Source organism: Microcaecilia unicolor, chromosome 9, assembly GCF_901765095.1.
Source record: "Microcaecilia unicolor chromosome 9, aMicUni1.1, whole genome shotgun sequence".
NCBI lineage: Eukaryota > Metazoa > Chordata > Amphibia > Gymnophiona > Siphonopidae > Microcaecilia > Microcaecilia unicolor.
In genome coordinates, this window is record NC_044039.1 from 148,854,274 (window position 1) to 148,866,272 (window position 11,999).

An 11,999-nucleotide genomic window follows, 5' to 3' on the forward strand; every position below is an offset into this window, starting at 1 on the left:
AGACTTGTCCCCCCCCACTCACCCTATCCCTTTGAACTCATCTTTACTTCCTTTACCATTTGATAATGGAGTTCCTTTTCCACCCCTCCCTGATCTATTCCTTCTTATTTTTAATTTCTAGTTTCTCTCTTGCCTATGTATTTTATTTACTTATTTATTTGCTGTATTTGTGCCCCACATTTTCCCACCTATTTTAGTATTGTAAGCCGCATAGACATTTTTATTGATGTGCGGGATACCAAGTTTTGAATAAACCTTGAAACATAAGAGGAAGTCACATTAGAAGGGGGCGAAGACTGGAGCAGAGGTGACTTGAAGGCCTGTGCATTGGGGGGGGGGGGGGAGGGGGAGGGAATTGCAGAGCTTTGCTAGGAAGGGAAGTGATAGATGTATCTACATTCTCAGATAAATTGTCTGACAGGGGGTGCATATGCAACACACACATCTTGAATAGATATGCCACTGTTGGAGGCATTGGAACGTTTAGGAAGCCCTGCATAATAATGAATGAATGTGTTCTGCAACTATAAGGTAAAAGAAAAAAAGTGCAAGTTATGTTGCCATAGAAACAAAACAAAAACTGAAGTGAAGTAGCTGTTTGCTGGATCTAGAAACTGGAAATATTAATCACTGTCCAAATCCCCTATCACTGGGAGCAACATACATAAAGTAAGCAATGATTTCAGATGTCACAACAAAACTCAGATAACTACAAAACCCTTTTTCTTGTATATAGAAACTCTCAGCATAATACAGCTTCCATTCAGCTGATATTACTTGGTTTTAGAACACTAATCTAATCTTCAATGTTATATGACATGTACTTAACATAGGGAGTAATTTTATAAGGTAGTTTTAGGCAGAAGGAACATGTGTAAATGGCATTCTATTCATTTCCATGTTTAAGTGGCACTTAAATGTGTAAATGACCTCTTATAGAATACCAACTAACAGAAAAGTAGGCATCATGATTTGATGGTAAATTTCCTTGGTGCATACTTTGCTGGTGGGTGGAGTTTGGGCGTAGCATTGGGGTAGCAAGCAATTACCAATTATAGAATGCTATAATTTACATGTGTTCTTGCAAAATGTAGATGTAATAATATATACCAGTTATAGGGCTGGTATAAGTGATTGCGCTTTAAATGAAGCTGCATTTTTAGCTACTTATGATAGTATTTTATAAAGCAAAATAGATAGCTATTTTTCTTTATAAAATATGCTTTAAATAGACACATTTTTGCCACCTTATGCTAGGCTCCTGGTTATTACCGTCCATATGCAAAACTCATTCTAATATAATTCATACAAATGAATCATAATAAATAAAATAGAAACACAGAAACACTGAAAAATGAAGACATAAAAAACATATGATCTATCCAGTCTGCTCATGAAACCCGTCTATAAAGAGGTTTTCAATAGGATATAGCTTGTGTGTTAAGCAGGCCAGCATTTTGGTTTGTGGAGGAGTAGCCTAGTGGTTAGTGCAGTGGCCTTTGATCCTGGGGAACTGAGTTCAATTCCCACTACAGCTCCTTGTGACTCTGGGCAAGTCACTTAACCCTCCATTGCCCCTGGTACAAAATAAGTACCTGACTATATATAAACCACTTTAAATGTAGTTGCAAAAACCTCAGAAAGGCGGTATATCAAGTCCCATTTCCCTTCCCTACCAGTTTTGATGAGACATGTCTGTGTGCTACAGACAGGCTGTCAGAGAAATATATCCTTTTCTCTTCTCCATAGCAATCTGTGCTTGGGAGGAGGGGGGGGGGGGGAGTTCTGTGAAGCTTGTCAGGAGTGCAGGTCACAGATATCAGAGGAATGAAAAATCCTAGGGGACTTGAATTCATAGAAGTGTTTGTTGGAGTTTTCCTGGGGAAAATGGAGAGAATCTTACCTGCTAAAACCCTTTTCCCTTAGGAGGAGGCACCACGCACCATACATATAAGGGACTGACAGAGCTGATCTAGGGGCTCCTGCCAGGTTGGGCCATGAACCAAAGGACACTCCTGAAGGGGTATTACATCCATCCATGCCGTCTACTCGCCCTATCACTCCCTTAGAGGTCTTATGTACTTGTCCTAAGCTCTCTTGAATTCAGATACAGTTTTCATCTCCACCAGGATGCCATTCCATGAATTCACCACCCTTTCCATGAAAAATATCCCCTTTCACCTTCCTCCTATGCACCCTCATTTCAGAGCTTCCTTTCAGTTGAAAGAGATGTGCCCCCTGTGCATTTATACCACAGATGTATTTAAACATCTCTACTATATCTCATCTCTCTGCTTTTCTTCCAAAGTATACATACTTATTGACATCTTTAAGTCTGTCTCCATATATTTTATGACGAACACCACCGACCATCTTAATAGCCATCCTCTGAACAGACTCCATCCTGTTTATGAAGGTGTGGTCTCCAGAATTGTACACATTACTCTAAATGAGGTGTCACCAGAGACTTATGTAGAGGCATTATCACCTCCTTTCTCTTGCTAGCAATCCTCTCTCTATGTACCCAAGCATTCTTCTGACTTTTAACATCACCTTTTCTATCTGTTTGACCACCTACGATCATACCCAAGTCCTGTTCCTCTTTCATGCACAGAAATACGTCACCTCTTAAACTGCACCACTACCCCAGGATTTTGGAGCTTAATCCATGACTCCACAATTTTTAGCATTAAGGTAAAGGGCAAAGGGTCACAATCAAAGTGGTTTACATATTATATACAGATACTTATTTTGTAACTGGGGCAATGGAGTAGAAGAAAATGCAATGGGAATCAAACCCAGTTCCTCTAAATCTCAGGCCACTGCAGTGGCATAGCCAGAAGTCAATTTTTGGGTGGGCCAACAGGTTGGATGGGTGGGCACTAGACAGTGGTGTGCTGGTAAATGTTTAGGCTCTCTCCCCGGTCCACCTCTGCACCCCCCTCCCCCGTCCACCTGTGCACCTCCCCTCAAAATTGCAGAGCTGGCTATAGCCGGGGAGAGAACCTGGGGGGGGGGGGGGGGGCAATGCATTACTCTCTCCAGGAAAAAAAATTAAATGATCCCAGGTTCCAATTTAATTCATGTTTAATGTGGGATAAAATGCCATAAATAAGTAAATATAATCTTTTAATGTTGAGCACCTGATTCTCAAAGTGGACATATTCCAAACACTATAATGAAAATAAAATGATTTTTTTCTACCTTTGTTGTCTTATGACTGTTTTTCTGATCATGCTGGCCCAGTGTCCGATTCTGCTGCTATCTGTCCTCTTAACTCCGTTTCCAGAGCTTCCTTTCCATTTATTTCTTTACTTTCCTCCTTTCTTCTTCATTTCTTGCTCTATATCCATAAGTAAAAGCTGGGTCCTCCGCAGACTTGACTATCCAGTGGATCCAGCTTCTGCCTATTTTCTTCATCCATGTGCAGTTTTTCTCCTCTCTTCCTTTTCTCTCATCTCATCTCCTTCCTCACTCTTCCAACTCCTCCATCCATGTCCAGCATTTCTTCTCTCTCCCTTCCCTCTCTTCCATCCATGTCCAGCAACCCTCCTCTCCCCTGTCCTTCCCTCCATCCATGTCCAGCAACCCTCTTCTCCCCTGTCCTTTCCTCCATCCATGTCCAGCAACCCTCCTCTCCCCTGCCCTCCCCTTCATACACCCATGTCCAGCAACCTTCCTATCTCCTCTTTCCTCCCCTCCATCCACGCATGTCCAGCAACTCTCCTCTCCTCTCCAGCCATCCATACCTAGCAATTCTTCTCTCTCCCCTGCCCCCCTCTATCCATCCATCCCCAGCAATTCTCTTCTCTCTCCCCTTGTCCCCTCCATCCATCCATCCCCAGCAATTCTCTTCCCTCCCCTGCCCCCCTCCATTCATCCATCCCCAGCAATTCTCCTCTCTGCCCTGCCCCTATCCAGCCATACCCAGCAATTCTGTTCTTGCCCCTGCCCCCCTCTATCCATCTATACCAGCAATTCTCTTTTCTCCCCTGTCCCCTCCCTCCAGCCATCAGCGATTCTCCTCTCGCCCCTCCCGCTCCCATCCATGTCCTGCGATTCCACCTGCCCGCCCGGAGCCCTCTTCTCCCCCCCAAAAAATATTTACAGTGCAGGCTGAGCTCCGTTCCCGCATCTGCCTCCCTCACTCTCATGGCAGCGCTTCCCAAACGCTGCCCACCGCCGCCACGATCGCGGGATTTACCTCCCTCCGTCTCAGCACTCAGCAGCAGCAGTAGCGAATCATACACGCTGCCTCCTTCTAACCCGGAAGCGTCTCCTCTGCCGCTTCCGGGTTAGAAGGAAGCAGCGTGTATGATTCACTACCACTGCTGCTGAGTGCTGAGAGGAGGGAGGTAAATCCCGCGATCGTGGCGGCGGTGGGCAGCGTTTGGGAAGCGCTGCTGTGAGAGTGAGGGAGGCAGATGCGGGAACGGAGCTCAGCCTGCTCCCTCCGCTCCGCTGCCTCCACTGCTGGGTGGGCCTGAACCAAAACTGGGTGGGCCTGGGCCCACCCAGGCCCACCCGTGGCTACGCCCCTGGGCCACTGCACTAACCATTAGGCTACTCCTTCACGCCTTTAAATCCTAACTGCTAAATTCTGGTCAAGTCTTCAAGCTTTCCTAGGTCCTTCCACATGATCAGGGGTGTCTATCCTATTGCAGATTTCGGTATTGGTTACAAAGAGGCACACCTTACCAGAAAGTCCTTCTATTGGTTACAAGAATGTTATAAAGAATTGGTCCAATAAATAATCCTTACATCACACCACTGGCAATATCCCATTGCTCAGAGCGAGCTCCATTTACCACAACTCTTTATTGCCTCACACTTAACCAGTTCCTAACCCAGTCAGTCACTTTAAGGCCTATATTGAGGGTACTCAGTTTATTAATAAGTCATCAATGTGGAACTTTGTCAAAGGCTTTGGTACAATCTAAATACACCTCATCTAGCATTCTCCCTTGATCCATCTCTGGTCACCCAGTTAAAAAAACTTAATCAGGTTTGTCTGACAAGACCTGCCTCTAGTACAATCACTATTTTCCGTTTTGGAAGTGTTCCTATTAATTTACTTACCACAGAGGTTAGGCTAACTGGCCTGTAGTTTCTAACCAGCCTACTGCAACAGCCACAACAAAACCAGCCTGCCCAGTCTAAACTGAACTGCAATGATTTTGCTGCATACTTTGCCAACAAAATTAAAAGTCTCCACCAGGATTTACAGGCAATCCCACCCAGTGTCCAACCAGTCAACCAGGGGTGCACAAACTCGCCCCCTCCTAACAGAGACAGATGGAACACTTTTAACCTAATGACAGAGGAGAGCCTTGACAAAATCCTAAGAGACTTCGACCAACTACCTGCTCCCTCGTTCCCTGCCCATCAAAGATAGTGCAGCAGGCAAGTAGGGGCCTTATAGAAGGCGCCACAAAAATTGTGAACACCTCTCTTTCTAATGGGCAACCACCAACAGCATTAAAAAGGGCAGTGGTTCGCCCTCTGCTGAAGAAAAACAACCTTGACCAGGACAAACTTGAAAGTTACAGGCCAGTATCCAAGATCCCCTAGGGAAACTCATAGAACAAACAGTCTGTGTTCAACTTAATGAATGGCTAGAAAAGAGTAACTGGCTAGATCCATGTCAATCTGGATTCAGACCTGGTTATGGAACAGAAACGGTCCTCATAAACCGAGACAAGGGATTTGCCTCGATGTTAGTACTGCTAGATTTCTTAGCAGCTTTGACACTGGGGGCAAAAGCAAACCCCACTAATTCCTGCCCCTAGCAGCTCCATTCTGAAAATTGTTGCTGCAACCTCTCACTGCAATCTTGCATTACTGCCAAAGTAACGCGGGGCTGCCACTGGAAGTCACAGCAGCCATTTTATAGAGGCAGTTGTGCCAGGCAGGAGTGAGTGGGCATTGCTTCTGCTCATATGCCCCCCTTAGGCATATGGGCATCACTTCTGCCCATATGCCCCCTTAGGCTTTAAGGTAGGCCCAAGAGGTCCTATAGAGGTGGAGGAGTTGCCTGGATATAATGCTTGCTTTGGGGGGAGTGGAGGGGGGATAAGGAGCGGAACAGTGGGAGGAGGGGATCAGAGGGGTTGAAAAACCTCTTGTATGTTATGTGGGTCCCAGCCAATATTCAGCTGGGGCCACATAACTATGTGTGCTCCGACTGAATATTGGCCAGAACCCACATATGCTCTGGTGGCCACTGCAATCTCATTTAGCCCAGATATTCATAGAAACATAGAAAAATGAAGGCAGATAAAGACCATATGGCCTATTCAGTCTGCTCATCCATGCCATCTACTATCCCTTCCTCTCCCTTAGAGATCCTATACTTGTCCCAAGCTTGCTTGAATTCAGATACTGTTTTCGTCTCGACCACCTTCACCAGGAGGTCGTTCCATGAATTCACCACCCTTTCCATGAAGAAATATTTCCTCAGGTTACTTCTGAGTCTATCCCCTCTCACTGGCACTGAGTGGCCCATTAGCTATTGACTCAGTCATGACTAGTCTCAGAGAAAGAATGCTGGACTTCACGGATCATTGGTCTGAATGAAATTGGCACTTTTTATGTTTTATTCTAATTATTATGATGATCTCCACCTGGAGTGTTATGGAAAGGGGACTGATAGTTGTAATGGGATTAACTGAATCTAATGTTTGTCATATGTTCTTTGCCTCCTACATAATTCATCTTGTGAATTTTATAAACTGTAATACAGATAGCAAGAAAAAAGGCTTCAAAGGTGTCTATGCTTTTTAATAAGCCAGTGTTGGTTACTTATCCAGGCACCAGCACTGAATATCTATGGTGCCCAGATAATTTCTGGGACCACCCCAGCACTACCAGGTAGAGCCTCTCCTAGTCAGATATGTCCCACCCAATACTGACCTCAGGAGAAAGAAACTCTGGATAGTTGTTAATGAATCCTGAACAGTGTAACCCAATAGAAAAGGTTCTAATGTTGCTGAGCCACCAAAGAAGCAGGGACATTTACTGGAATATAAAACCCTAAATGGCAGTTCTTTCATCGAAATAGTTTATGCTAACGTGTACTAATTTGCATATCAGATGGAGTTTTAGAAAGTCATGGGATAGGACATTAAAAGATAGAAAAGAGAGAGTAGGGTTAAATGGTCAGTATTCTCAATGGAGAAGGGTAAATAGCGGGGTCCCCCAGAGGTCTGCACTGGGACCGCTGTATTTATAAATGATCTAGAAATGGGAGTAACTAGTGAGGTAGTTAAATTTGCTGATGACACAAAGTTGTTCAAAGTTGTTAAATTGCAAGAAGATTGTAAAAAATTGCAAGAGGACCTTACGAGACTGGGAGACTGGGCATCCAAATGGCAGATGACATTTAATGTGAGCAAATGTAAAGTGATATATGTGGGAAAGAGGGACCCAAATTATAGCTAAGTGATACAAGATTCCACATTAGGAGTCACCGCCAAGGAAAAAGATCTAGGTGTCATTGCTGATGATACGTTGAAACCCTCTGTTCAGTTTGCAGTAGAGAGTTACTCGGGATAGAAATCTAACCTGTCTCCGCTGGAATCTAATCCATCCCCATCCATCCCCATGGGAATCTCACCCATTCCCGCCCATCCTTGCTGCAAGTAATCTCCTCCATCCCAGCCCGCCCAGCCCTTGCCATGCCACAGTCACCTTGACCCCCCCCCCCCAAGAAAGCAGATTCTATAAGCAGTAAAAATACTAGTAAAAGTAACAAATCATTTTCTTCTGTACTCTGCTAAGACAGCAGATGTACAGATCAGAACAGGACCAAAGCAGTCCAAATTCCAAAACAAGTAAAGTCAGAAACAAACCAATTTATACCTAATTGTTCAACAACACTTAGGATTCACCTTTGGGTTTAAAAAGCAAAACCATGTGCATGTAAGGACTGGATAAATGAATTAAAACAAAGTTTAAATCAAATGCCCTTAATATGTAGTACTTGGTAATAATAAAGAAACAGTGATGGAATAGTCACATAGTTAGGGCAGTTTGAGGCAACAGATTTATTTTCTACTGAACATAATTAACTTTGTAGGAACTTGGCGGCTAAAAGTGGGCTGAACTAGACAATGTGGCACATTTAGACTGATGCTGGACAAAACTTCTGCATGAAGGAAGCCCTTCCCTAATTATTCAATACCTCTCTATGAAAAGGTAGTAATAAAAAAAAAAGGCAAGTGCATTTTTATAATATACCACTGCAATCCACAAAAGAAAAGGAACAAGTTCCCACGTGCCATCTTTTTTTTTTTTGATGTAGGCACAGGAAAAATTTAATTTATAAATTTATATCCATTAAAGGGATATAAATGTCATAAATAAGTAAATAAATAGATAGAAACTCTGAATGTTGAGAACCTGATTATCATAACATGAAGTCTGTTTTAGTGGCCCTTTACCAGGAAAAAATATCTCTGCACGAATATAACAGTAGTAGGATGTCCCTATAACCAGCCCCTCCAAATTCACACTGATTACGATTGCTGACAAATTACTACTCTACCTATGAAAAGTTATTCCGTTATTATACTTCAGCATGTTTAAAAATATAAGTGAGATTAAATAAAAATGCTGCCAACAATAGATGTGGATGCAGCTGTTCATAGGTTTGTTTGCTTTGTTTTGAGTGTAAGATGATGATGGCCACGTGAAGAACGGGAAACAGAGAATCACCTAAATGGCTTCAACTTTTTATCATTCTGACTCCATCCATTAACCTCCCCTCCAGCCCTGGGTGCCCTCCTGGCACATATCTCAAGGCACCCTGGTGGTCTAGTGGCTTCTTCAGGGCAGGAGAGATCCCCACTCTTTCCTGTTCACTGCCGCTCGCTGATCCTCTCGCTGTCTCTGCTTTTTTTAAAATGGCTGCCGAGACTTCCAGCAGTGGTCTCGCAAGATTTCCATGGAAGTCTTGCGATACCGCCGCTGGAAGTCTTGGCAGCCATTTTAAAAAAGCGAAGAGGAGACGATCAGCACTGCGGCAGTGGGCAGGAAAGGGTGGGGATCTTTCCTGCCCCGAAGAAGCCACTAGAACACCAGGGTACCTTGAGGTATGTGCTGGGGGGGCACCCTGCACTCAGGGGAGGGAAGGCACTTCTATGGGGATCTCACAGGACCTGGGTCCATCTCCGCAGGATTCCCACAGATGTGGGTTCATCCCCGTGGGATCCCTGCAGATCTGGAGGGGGTACTCGCAGGAACCCCGCTATCCCCACTCCCAAGCAGCTCTCTAGTGTGCAGTGGCAGCTAAGAAAGCAAATAGAATGTTAGGAATTATTAGGAAAGGAATGGAGAACAAAACTAAGAATGTTATAATGTCTTTGTATTGCTCCATGGTGTGACAGCACCTTGAATACTGTGTACAATTGTGGTCACTACATCTAAAAAAAAAAAAAAAAATATATATATATATATATACAGTGCAATCCGCTTAAGTGCAAGGGCCTGGGACCGAAGAAATAGATGCAGTTAACAGGAGCGTGCGCTTAACCGTTGTGAGCCAAAGAAGCTTGACATCTGATAAACATATGAACATTACTGTTTATTAAATGTACACTCAATACAGTCTCTGGTATTTGGCTTTCTTAAAATAGTCAGTGATAGTCCTCTGCACACTACGGTGTCTTTGGGTTTCGTAGATTAAGTCTGCCAGACGGTAAAATCGTTCATAGCTCTGACACCCAGTGTTCTCCAGGTAGGCCCTAATGGTGCTGAGACCCTCCAGTGCTGTAGCGAAAGTGGCAGGAGGTTGTTGGATCAGTGCCTCGCTGCTCATCTGATCGCTTGCTTCATCGGTGGCCGTTGCCTGCTTGCAGGCGCAGAGCTCGACATCCGTGCTGTCACCGGCTGTCTGTATACTGCAATCTACAGCTACGTATCGTTGGAACTGCTCATTGCTAACACCGGCTGGGATGTCAGCAGCCACGCTGGCCATGGCTGCATCCGTTTGGTCCCTGCCCGCATCCTTGAAAAAGCGTGCCCGCCTGTAGCATTTGATGATGGTTGCCTGTGTGACCCGATTCCAGGCTTCTTTCTGCAGGTGCAGGGAATCCAACAGGGACAGAGAACGAGCCAGTTCAATGGCACGTTTGTTATCACCAGTCTGTCCGTCCATAAGGCCCATCAGACGCCTTAGAAGAAGAGCACGATAATGGGCTTTAAAATTGGCTATGATGCCCTGATCCAATGGTTGGATCAGCGAGGTAGTGTTTGGAGGCAGGAAGACCAGCTTAACATGAGACAGCCTGGCAGGAGCATTGTGAGCAGCAGAATTGTCGCAGAGCAGCAAAATGGGACGCTTCTGTGCCCTCATTCTGGTGTTTAAATCCTTTAGCCACTGCTTCCAAAGGTCCCAAGTCATCCACGAATTGGCATTCGCCCGGTATGACACAGGGAGCCGCTTCACGTTCTTGAAGCAACGGGGCTGCTTGCTCTTCCCGATGACCAGGGGTTCCAGCTTCTCACCCCCATCCATATTGCAGCATAGGAGGATGGTCAGTCGTTCCTTGGACGCTTTGCTTCCCGTAGGTGTGGCCTGCTTGAATGCCAGTGTGCCATCAGGAATGGCCCGCCAGTAGAGGCCGGTTTCATCGGCGTTGAAAATGTCCCGAGGTGCATACTCGTTCAGGATGGAAGGAAGGACCGACACCACCCAATTTTCAGCCCCCGAGTCATCAGCATCCTGCCTCTCACCGTGCTGCTTCTTAAATGTGATATTGTTCCTTCTTTTCCACCTTTCCAGCCACCCGACAGTGGCTTTGAAGTCATTTAGCCCAAGACAGCCAGCTAACTGGCCAGCTTTCTCCATGAGCAGCGGACCGCTTACAGGAAACTGTCTGCTCCTGACCTGTGAAAACCACCGAAGGAGAGCCTCCTCAACCTCCTCAGCCTTTCCCGCCCGCTTACGTTTCCGTTGTGGGTTTCTGTTGCTTCGCCAGTCTCCCAGAAGCTGGCGTTCCCGCTTTAAGATTCGCGAAATTTGACTGGGGTTCACGCCATATTCTCGGGCAATAGATGCCTGGCTCTGCCCGGTTTTTAATTTCTTCAGCACTTCTATTCTTTCACATAAGGTTAAAGTCTTACTTTTGCGTTGCTCCATGGCACACTGTAATCGCCTTTCCTCCGCACCTGTGCCGCCTGTGTACCGTTAACCAACGAGACGTCACACCCCTTGGTCGCGTGGCAACAGAACGGGAGGGTCGGCGGGAGCATCCCCGGTGCTCTCGATGGCTCTTTGCAAAATTTAAGCAAAGTGTTGACCGGGAGCAATACCGCATGTGGCCACCGGGGGGCGCCCGCTATGGAAGTCTTAAAGGGTTTTTTTTTCCTTCCCTGCAGGCAGGCAGGAGATCCACAGGGTTGGCTAAGAAAGACGAGACCCTCCCCTCCAGGGGGGGGGGGGGGGGGGCGACTTTTCCTTTCAACAGGTCGGAGAGGTTTCTCCGGATTACTATGTTGGTGTTGCTCGCCGCCGACAGGGGCGCCTTGACCGAGAAGCCTGCCAGGGCTCAGAGGGACCTCCACGGGGCCAGTCCAGAAGGCAGTCGCCTGTCATAATTGGCCGCGGAGGGCGCGCTCCGGGGCCCTGCAGAAAGGATAGACCCGCACAGAAGTAGCCGGCAAGGGGGAGAGAAAGGTCATGAAAGCCAGCCGGCCCATGGAGAGCTGCCGGAAGGCTCCCCGAGAGGGACCCGAGGTGAGTGTCCACCGGGGGGCGCTCCCCAGAAGCCCGAACGAGGGCTAGGGTCCCAGGAGGTCCCGAAGGCTAGCCCATCTGCCCCTGGGCTCCCTGAGAGGGACCCGCCGGTGAGTGTCCACTGGGGGGCGCTCCCCAGAAGCCCAAACGAGGGCTAGGGTCCCAGGAGGTCCCGAAGGCTAGCCCATCTGCCCCTGGGCTCCCCGAGAGGGACCCGCCGGTGAGTGTCCACCAGGGGGCGCTCCCCAGAAGCCCAAATGAG

The 11,999-nt window shown here is 46.5% G+C and overlaps 1 protein-coding gene and 1 long non-coding RNA gene across 2 annotated transcripts; one reads left to right on the forward strand and one right to left on the reverse strand.

Moving 5' to 3' along the window:
• The first annotated feature begins 3,077 nt into the window (after nucleotides 1-3,077).
• On the forward strand, nucleotides 3,078-8,450 carry LOC115477283. Its single transcript, XR_003943307.1, has 3 exons — nucleotides 3,078-3,092; nucleotides 7,261-7,263; nucleotides 8,344-8,450. It is a non-coding gene; the product is annotated as an uncharacterized LOC115477283 (long non-coding RNA).
• Nucleotides 8,451-9,598: 1,148 nt separating this feature from the next.
• Nucleotides 9,599-11,140, reverse strand: LOC115477086 (tigger transposable element-derived protein 4-like). The gene has a single exon (XM_030213701.1). It carries the CDS (start codon nucleotides 11,138-11,140, stop codon nucleotides 9,599-9,601), a length of 1,542 nt encoding a protein of 513 aa, XP_030069561.1.
• Nucleotides 11,141-11,999: the final 859 nt, after the last annotated feature.

Coding starts and splice junctions, on each gene's coding strand:
- LOC115477086 (XM_030213701.1), bottom strand. CDS start 11,140: ATGGAGCAACGCAAAAGTAAGACTTTAACCTTATGTGAAAGAATAGAA.